General features: G+C 38.9%; 1 protein-coding gene across 1 annotated transcript; it reads right to left on the bottom strand.

Moving 5' to 3' along the window:
- Nucleotides 1-2,626: 2,626 nt before the first annotated feature.
- On the bottom strand, nt 2,627-4,378 carry LOC145792044 (zinc finger BED domain-containing protein RICESLEEPER 2-like). The gene has a single exon (XM_082872528.1). It carries the CDS (start codon nt 4,376-4,378, stop codon nt 2,627-2,629), a length of 1,752 nt encoding a protein of 583 aa, XP_082728654.1.
- Between the last annotated feature and the right edge of the window lie 5,680 nt (nt 4,379-10,058).

The raw sequence follows: 10,058 nt of genomic DNA, 5'->3' as shown, positions 1-10,058 counted from the left end.
CTGTGTTCCGAATCCCAATTCACAAAGTCCTGGATCAAATTCGGAATCAACCTTATTTCAGAATACCAGCAAAGGCACCAGGAGAATTCATGGGAAAAAACCTTGGCAGACATTGTGCTTACCACAATGAAAACGGGCGTATGACTCAGGGCTGCAGAGCCCTGAAAACACATTTAGAAGACCTGGTGAGACAAGGCCATCTGAGAGACCTTGTCGATGAGGCCAGAACAAGGGAAGAACAGGCAAGATTGCCTCAGGCGACAGCAGCTCCACCTCCCCCCAGCACAGCAACCACAAACAGGAGGACCTCGCGTAAGTAATGTAATTCACTCGAAGGTCAACGAAAACGAGATCCGGGGGGAGACCCAGAAGGTAAGACATCTGTAGCATGTAGGGGTGGACGCGGATCGGTTGCGGCCACGAAACCTCCAATCCGCCATCCGTTCGCCAAATTGGCGGATTGGTGAAAATCAATCCGCATCCGTCCGCCAATCCGGCGGATGCGGATTTGGTGGATTGGCGGATTGATGCGAATCCGTTTGGCGGTTTGAAAATTTACAAATTTTCAACATACAAAAAAAAAAACCAGGAAAAAATTCAATTAACATCGGTGTCACTGTCTAAATGTGATGTGCCTGCCTGGGATTAAAGAGAATTGCATATATTTTACAGATGATTTGTGTTGTTGTACAAACATGTACATTAAAAGTTCAGGATATGACCCGGGTGTGTTCAACTTGGAGGACTCAACCATTGAGCCACTTTACCCAACAAACGTTGCATCAACAAAGCTTCCCATTCCTGCTGTTTGGGTTACTTACTCCAATTCCTTGGTGAGACCATGAGATTAGTCGCATGGCATGGCACGGTGAAAGAGATCACAGAACCTTTTATCTTTGTTCTATGAAAATAACCCATATGTTCAAGATTTTACTCTAGCAGTTTCTATCTTTTGTATTTTATGTAAATTTGATATTCATTATTAGGCATTTTATTAGAATACAAGGAATTTTTAATAAATTCAAGTTTGCTGTAGAATGCTTTTGTTTAAAGGAATGGAAAGAAGTTGGGGCCGTTTTGAACAAGGTGCTATTAATATTATTTCAAATTATATTTTTAGTCTCTAATGCAGCAAATCTGCCATTCATCTTCACATGTGATGTGAGACCAGAAAATATTGCACAAACATACATAAATTTGATAGGCCTAAAACTGTAAATTGAATCTTGAAAAAGAAGAAGATATCCAATACCATTCACTAAATAATAAGCAGAGGGTAATATTATTGAACTCCACATTTATTTTGTTTTATATGTCATCTTGCCACTAGTGTAACATATAACAGTTACCACAAGTGCTCTCCAATTCTCTCCCACCTACAATATCTAATGTTGTTTCTTTTTTTTCTCCAAATAAAAGTGATTCTGTTGGAAATTCAAGACTGCCCAAACCAAGTGCCAAAAACCAATCTCTGGCCAAAGTGCATATATTATCTAAGAAAATTATTCTCAAATGCACTAGAAAAAGAAGGGAAAAAAAAAGTTTATTTATCTATTCACAAGAGATGTCAATAACAGAACATGAGTAAAACAAAAATCCATTGCTCACAAAAATAAAACCATAAGCACAAAGAAAACTTCAACAATTCTAAAAAAGCATCAACTTAACAAACCTCATATGACATGTTATCAATTTCCATTATCTTCTCCTGGGCATCCAAAGTTCAATGTTCTAGTGGGCAATGCAAAAACATAATTCATTACAGTCATCCAAAGTTGAAGTTGAAAATCATCCAAAGTTTAAAAAAAAATAATAATAATACAGTCATCCAAACAATAATACAGTCATCCAAAAAGAAGCAAAAAGTCATTAATTTCCTTGAGCCAAACCATGAGCCATCTAAACCTGCATAACAAAAAAAATGAAATTATTTAATAAGGAAAACACTAAAAAGTCTTAAACTTAAAACAAATAAACATATGTTAACAACATTTAGCAAAGGGGAGGGGTATTTTACCATGATATTAAACTTCAATAAAATTAAGTTCCAGACTTGGGCTTGAACAAGAACTTGATTCTGAAACAACTACACATAAAACATAACACAAGAAAAACATGTAAAGTGAAAATAATGAATTTTGAATAATACAAAATAAATGAAATTTAAAACAAAATAAATCATTGAATGTATTACCCGAATCATAATGTTGTTCAAATTCTTCAATATCATTCATTGCTTGTCGAAGGCATATTGGAATGTTACTTCGGAGCCAATTTTGTGTACAAACAAGAACCTCCACCATCTTTAGAGCAAGTGAACTCCGAAATGGATCAAGTATACGACCTCCTGTACTAAAAGCTGACTCAAAAGCAACAGTGGAAACAGGCATTGCTAACACATCTCGTGCTATGAGTGATAATACTCTATACTTTGTTGCATCAACCTTCCACCACTCCAAGATGTCAAATTGAGCATTCTTCCCACCTTTCTCAATATCACCCAAGTACTTGTCCAATTCCGACATACTCCCACTACTAGAAAATTGCCCCTCCAAAAATGAGTTAAATTGAGAGTTCACAAGAGAATGTGGGTCATTTTCATCTATCACCATATCTATTGTTTCATTTACATTGAGGCATGCACATTTGTTGAATCAAGCGTGGCATAATGATCATACAATTTACTCAAACAATTTTTCACCTTCTCCAACATTTCTTTCACTTTCACAACATCTCCACCAAAAATTGTTGAAAAACAAAATTGCAAGTATGTCATTTTTCTTCGAGGGTCAAGAACAACCGCAATGTACAAAAGGAGATTGATTTTATCCCCATTTCTCCAATACTTGTCAAGCTTCTCTTTCATTTTTTTTGCCATTGAAGACCAAATAGGATCATTGTCTTTGATTAATTGTCCAATCATATTTTCAATGACAAAAATTTCAGTGTAGAATGTATTTGAAGTAACAAATAAAGAGCCAGAAAACCTCTTTGTTGCATTGTAGAACATTCTAAGAAATTTCAAAAACACCCTACAATTATCCCAATCCTCGGCGGTAGGCATCTCTCTCCTCTCACCCCCTTCATTATCCGAAAAGTAGTGTTTATAATTGTAGTCCTCCTCACCCATTCTTTGAAAAGCACTTTCAAATTTTTCTGCTGCCTCCAACATAAGATATGTAGAATTCCACCGTGTTGGCACATCTAGGCACAAGAGACTCTTACTCTCAATTTTCAAACTTTCCATATACTTCTTAAAAGAGTCAAGGCGGTTTGGAAAAGACCTCGCATACCTCACTGCATGCCTCACATTCGCTATACAAGACTTAAGATCCTTCAATCCATCACTAACAATGAGATTCAGAATATGCGCACAACAACGCATATGTAAAAATTCATGGCCCAAGATAGTTCCCTTCCATAATTTTGTGGTTCGTTTCAAGAATCTAATGGTTAGATTATTGGAACTCACATTATCAACAGTTAAGGTGAAAAGGCCATCAATGTCCCACTCTTTTAAGAGTGCCTCAATTTTTTTACCAAGTGTTTCTCCTTTGTGGTCTTCAACTTGACAAAAATTTATAATTCTCTTTTGTAACTTCCAATCATCATCAATGAAATGTGCAGTTAGACACATATAACACAAATTTTGTATGGAAGTCCATGTGTCTGTGGTAAAGCAAATTTTGCGCCCCTTCACAATTTTCTTCAACCTCTCTCTTTCATTAGTGTATATGTCTACAATGTCCCTAACAACAGTATATCGAGATGGGATCTTGAACTTGGGTTGCATGACATTACAAAACCTCTTAAAACCAACCCCATCCACAAATCTAAAGGGCAATTCATCAATTACTATCATCTCGGCAAGATGCCTCCTAGCAACTTCTATGGAAAATGGTGTAACCACAACATCAACAACACCCTCACCATCACTGCCAACTTCTCTAGGTTGAAATCCCAATGTTTGTTGCCCATGAGTGTCCCTATATGGATACTTTGTACAATTTTTCAAATGACTTAACAAATTACTTGTTTCGTGACTCTTAGAGCCTGCCATATATTCTTTCTTACAATACTTGCACATGGCCCTATCTTTCCCATCAATACCCTTAATCTTTTCAAAATGATCCCAAGCCTTTGATGTTGTTCTCCCACGACGACTAGTTTTGGCCAAGGGTGGTCTACGAGGGGGAGCATTAGATTGGGTAGAGGGGTCAATAGCAGATGATTCGGGCACAACATTAGGACTCACAAAAAAAGTTTCTTCACTTGGAGGATCCATGACCAAAAGATTATCAAATAAACTGCCAACAACCAATAAAAAATCATTCAAAATATGCTTCTCAAATCCATACTCTTTTTGAAAAACAACCATCAGACTCTTTGTCTATGTTTGAACATGTTAAATAGCATATGAAGATAAAAGAATGGACAGTGTTTAATGTTCACTGATTAATGAGTTAAGTTTAAACTGGGTAAGATGAATCAGTAAGTTTAAACTGACTAATGTTCACTAAGTAAGATTAGTTCATTGACTAATGTATTATGAATCAAAGTTTAATCTTTAAACAAATTTAGTTCACTGACTAAATTACAGAACAGAACTAATAATATATTATCATAATTTGATTCATAATAATAATAGATTAAAGTTTAATCTTTAAACAAACTAAGTAATATATGACCATAATTTGATTCATAATATAATAACAAATTTAGTTCACTGACTAAATTACAAATTAAGGAACATATGTCATAGTACCATTAGTTTTCCAAAGTACATCAGTCTTATTCTCTAGGATAACTTCCTGAAGTTATGTTCTCACGTCACTTGTTAAATGGACTCCAGGAATGGACTCCATACTCATGTCATGGGTATTGGGTTTGGAATATCTGTTTGACCCAAGTACTTGGCATATCCATATTCTACAAGCCAATTCATTATGTATGTATGATAATGGAAGAAGAAAAAACTCAAATTTAATAACGGCTAATGCTTTAGCTTGTATTATAAGTTATAAGTTATAATATAAGTTATACTTGGCATATCCATATTCTATAATGTTTTCTTGGCATATCCATATTTATAAGTTATAAGCCAACCATATTCTCCATCTAATGTTTTCTGGTCTCACATCACATGTGAAGATGAATGGTAGATTTGCTGCACATCATATTTATAAGTTATAAGCCAAACATATTTTATATGATATGTTTATAAATATGATTTGCTGCACATCATATTTGAGTTTATAAATATGTTTATAAATATGATGTGATATGTTTATAAGTTCTCCATCAAAATTTGAGTTTACACAAGCCAAATCATATTTGTAAACAAACACATCATATTTATAAGTTATAAACCATATTCTCACATCATATTTATAAGTTATAAGCCAAACATTAGATGTGAGACCAAAAAACTCAAACTCAAATTATATTATAAGTTATACTTGGCATATCCATATTCTATAATTATATTATAAGTTATACTTGGCATATCCATATTATATAGATTTCAAGCTAAGCCATCATACATACATTAAACAATGTTGCTTAGATGTTCTCTTTAGATTATTTTCCTGGGTACATATGTTTCCAGCTATTGGACTCATTTCTTTCAAAAAACAAGTAATGTTTTATTGATGGAAAATACATTACAACAGGAAAGAGGAAAGAAAACGAATCATGTTATGTTTTAGCAAGTGCATTTTGGTAAACACATTCCGGTAAGTATAATTGTTTGGCATCCAAAGGAAATTGAATACTCCAAAATAATTCCAGATTGTGAACGGATTAAAACAGATTCTGAATCAAAAAAAATAAACCAAACCTCTCTGTGGTTTTCTCTCTGTATTCCTTTCTCTGTGTGTAAAACCCTTAACAGTTAACACTGTGTGATTGTGTCAATCAATCTAACCACGTCTCTAGTTTTGGAACTGGAACAAAACAAAATAACAATAATAGATTAGACTCTAACAAATTAGATTTAGAAGTTTAGAACTGGAACCAAAAAAAAAAAAAAAACCAGTTAAGAAGAAGAAGAAGAAGGTGAGAGAGAGAGAGAGGTACCTCAGTTACAGTCAGTGTAGACTAGTAGACTATAGATCGATCAATCTAACCATCCATTTTGTTTTAGAACTGGAACAAAAAAAAAAAAAAACAGATTAGACTCAGATCATCAGAAGAAGAGAAGACGAGGAAAGCAGAAGAAGATGAGAAGAAGAGGAAAGCAGAGAGAGAGAGAGAGAGAGAGATACCTCAGTCACTGTGTAAATCAATCGCCGACGCCGTGTACGCCGTGTAGATCGATCGCCGATGCCGTGTATGTATAGATCGTCCGACGATGTGTAGGGTAGAGAGAGAGAGAGAGAATGAGAATGTCGAAATTAAGGCAAAATGAGAGAGAGAGCTATGCATATCAGAAACGAAAAGGGGGGAAAATAAGACATATATCAGCCCCCCCAAAAAAAATAGCCATTGTGATCGGGTCGGGTCTGCCGACTAAAATGGCGGATCACCCACCACCGACCCGAACCCGAAAAAAAATATAATCTAGGCCCGCACCCACCTGCCATGTGGCACGCATCCATCCATTACTGGTCGGGTCGCGTGTGGCGGGTCGGTGGATCCGCTGCACAGCCCTAGCAGCATGTCTACCAAGTTGGGGAAAAGAGACATCGGGCAGAGGAATGCCAAGGACCAATAGTGTCCTTTTCTGAAGCCGACCTTGAGATGGTGCAGCATCTGCATAATGATACCTTGGTAGTATCCCTCCAGGTTGGGGAATGCCAAGTAAAGCGCATCCTGATTGACCAAAGCAGCTCTTGTGACATCATGTACGTCTGATGTTACAAGGAGCTTGGCCTTCACCCAGACGACATGGAGCAGTCCAATAACCCAATGGTTGGGTTCAATGGAACGCCGACATGGCCACTGGGAACAACTAGCTTGGAGGTGCAGGCAGGCACCAGGAAGATAACAACCGAGTTCACCGTAATTGACACACCCTCCCCTTACAACATCATTTTGGGAAGGCCATGGTTGCATGCAATGAGGGTTGTTCCTTCAACTTTGCATAAACTATTGTGGTTCCCAACAGAGTATGGGATTGAGGAAGTCAGAGGAGATCAGTTGCAGGCAAAGAATTGCTCCATGACAGCAATGAAATCCACCTGCAACATTCGACAACCAGAGAAGGCAGAGATTGAAGACAAGGATGTGGAGGTCCTAGAGGATGTCGGCAAGGAGCCGACCGAAAAAAGTGAAGAAACACTGAGGAAAATCCTTGTCCAAAAGAGGGATGAAGAACGCTTATTTCTTCTCGGCTCGAGCCTAGACAAAGAAGAAGAAAGAGAGATAGAAGCTTTCCTGAGAGCAAATATTGAGGTATTCGCATGGGCGCCCTACGAAATGCCTAGCATTAACCCCGAGGTCACTTGCCATAAGCTGAACGTTGACAGATCGGCCAAACTGGTAGTCCAATGAACAAGAAAACCGACGTTAATACATGTCGAAGCAGTGGAGGAGGAAGTAGACAGACTTCTTGAGGCCAGGGCCATTCGAGAAGTAGATTACCCGATATGGCTATCAAACACAGTGGTGGTAAAGAAAAAGAATGGTAAATAGAGGGTCTGCGTAGACTTTACTAACCTGAACAAAGCCTGTCCCAAAGATAGCTTTCCTCTACCCAAGATTGACCAGCTGGTAGACGCCACTTCGGGACATGGAAGGATGAGCTTCCTGGATGCATACAGGGGGTACCATCAGATAGCCATGTACCTCCCAGATGAAGAGAAGACTGCGTTTATCACTCCCAAAGGGCTGTATTGCTACAGAGTAATGTCTTTCGGGTTGAAAAACGCAGGAGCAACTTACCAAAGACTGGTAACCAAGATGTTCAAACACCTGATTGGCAGAACGGTGGAAGTTTACATTGATGACATGGTCGTGAAGACCAAGGAACCTGAAGGTCATCTGGCCAACCTAAAAACAATCTTTGACATCCTTAAAACATATCGGCTTCGACTCAATGCAGCAAAGTGTGCATTTGGAGTAGGATCTGGTAAGTTTTTAGGATGCCTGGTGACTAAAAGAGGCATTGAGGCCAACCCAGATCAAATTAAGGCCATCTTAGAATTGAAAAGCCCGACGTCGGTAAAATAGGTACAAATGTTGATTGGAAGGGCCGCGGCCTTGAAGAGGTTTATAAGCAGAAGCTTAGACAAGTGCAAACCTTTCTTCAACTTAGTGAAGAAAGCCACAGATTTTTTATGGACAGAAGAATGCGAGGTCGCCCTGGCCGACCTGATGAAGTATTTGACCACAGCTTCAGTTCTTTCAAATCCAGAACCTGGGGAGGAGTTGTTTTTGTACTTAGCAGTCTCAGAACATGCAGTAAGCGTTGTGGTAATCCGAGAAGAAAAATGAGAGCAAAGGGCTGTTTACTATGTAAGCAAAACCCTGGCCGATGCAGAAACAAGGTATCTACCCTTAGAAAAATTGACACTGGCTTTAGTAACGGCTTCAAAGAAACTGAACCATTACTTCCAGGCCCATAAAATTGTGGTGCTAACAGAACACCCCTTGAAGTCTTTGCTACAACAAGGAGACTTAACAAGAAGAATAGCCAGATGGGCAGTGGCTTTGGGCCAGTATAACTTGGAGTACAGACCCAAAACAGCAATTAAAGGCCAAGTTTTGGCCGACTTCGTAGCTGAGTTCACACCAGAATCCATCATACATCAGACTCCGTTGAGCCGAGGTGAACGATGTCCAAGCAAGCAAGGAGAAGCCTAGCCGAATGCAACAGAACAAAAGAAAAAGGAAAAACTCAGACCCTATAGCATTTACATCGGCGACTCCTTTCGACTGTTTGTCGATGGGAGCTCAAACCGACAAGGAGCGGGGGCAGAAGTAGTACTGGTATCTCCAAATGGAGAAATATTGAAATAGTCCATTCGATTGGGGTTCAAGGCCTTAAACAATGAAGCAGAATATGAAGCATTGATTGCAGGACTAAAGTTGGTGATTGCAGCAGAAGCAAATGAAGTGATAGTCTTCTGTGACTCCCAGCTCATAGTCAACCAGACAACAGGCAAATTTGCAGTCCGAGATGAAAGGATGTCAGCCTACGCAAAGGAAGTCAATAGGTTAGTAGCTTTGTTTCATAATTGCCGACTACGTCAGGTCAGCCGAGATGATAATAGTCACGCCGATGCACTAGCCAATCTGGCCAGTGCAATACAACTTGGAAAGGCAAGGACTATAATGGTCGAATACTTGTCGGGCCCGAGCATCGAACCACTGACCACAGAGCGTGAAGCAATGTGTGTGGATATGGGACCAAGCTGGATGGATACAATTGTGGCATTCTTAAAAGAAGGAAAGCTGCCAGATGACCGCAAGGAAGCACACAAGATCAGATTGAAGTCGGCAAGATTCAGTCTAACAGCAGAAGGACATCTTTACAGAAGATCTTTCACTGGGCCCCTTTTAAGGTGTGTACACCCATCACAAGTTAAAGATTTTTTATATGAAATACATGAAGGAATCTGTGGAAGCCACACTGGAGGCAAATCACTTGCCCACAGGGCCATTACCCAGGGGTATTGGTGGCCCTACATGCAGAAAGATGCATAAGCCTATTTCAAGAAGTGTGAAAAATGCCAAAGGTTTGCACCACTGATACACCAGCCAGCAGCAGACCTGAACCCAGTATCCAGTCCCTGGCTGTTTGCCCAATGGGGCATGGATCTCGCTGGGCAACTGGACAAAGGAAGTACCTGCTGGTAGCAACAGATTACTTCACCAAATGGATAGAAGCTGAGCCCCTAGCCAAGATCCGAGATGTAGACGTAAAGAACTTCTTATAGAGAAACATCATCACCAGATTTGAAATTCTGAGAGCAATAGTGGCTAATAATGGAACGCAATTTGACAGCAAGCTGATCAAGAACTTCTATGCAAAATTCAAGATCAAGAACTACTTTTTAACTCCAAGCTTTCCTCAAAGCAATGGACAAGCAGAAGCATCCAACAAAGTTATCCTA

The sequence above is a fragment of the Camellia sinensis genome, chromosome 5, assembly GCF_055761805.1.
Source record: "Camellia sinensis isolate YWXY chromosome 5, ASM5576180v1, whole genome shotgun sequence".
NCBI lineage: Eukaryota > Viridiplantae > Streptophyta > Magnoliopsida > Ericales > Theaceae > Camellia > Camellia sinensis.
Note: the sequence above shows the minus strand (reverse complement) of the source record. Positions and strands in the feature narration are given on the sequence as shown.

What these genes read in the sequence shown, in the direction of transcription:
- LOC145792044 (XM_082872528.1), bottom strand. Translation starts at nt 4,378, where the DNA reads ATGGTTGTTTTTCAAAAAGAGTATGGATTTGAGAAGCATATTTTGAAT.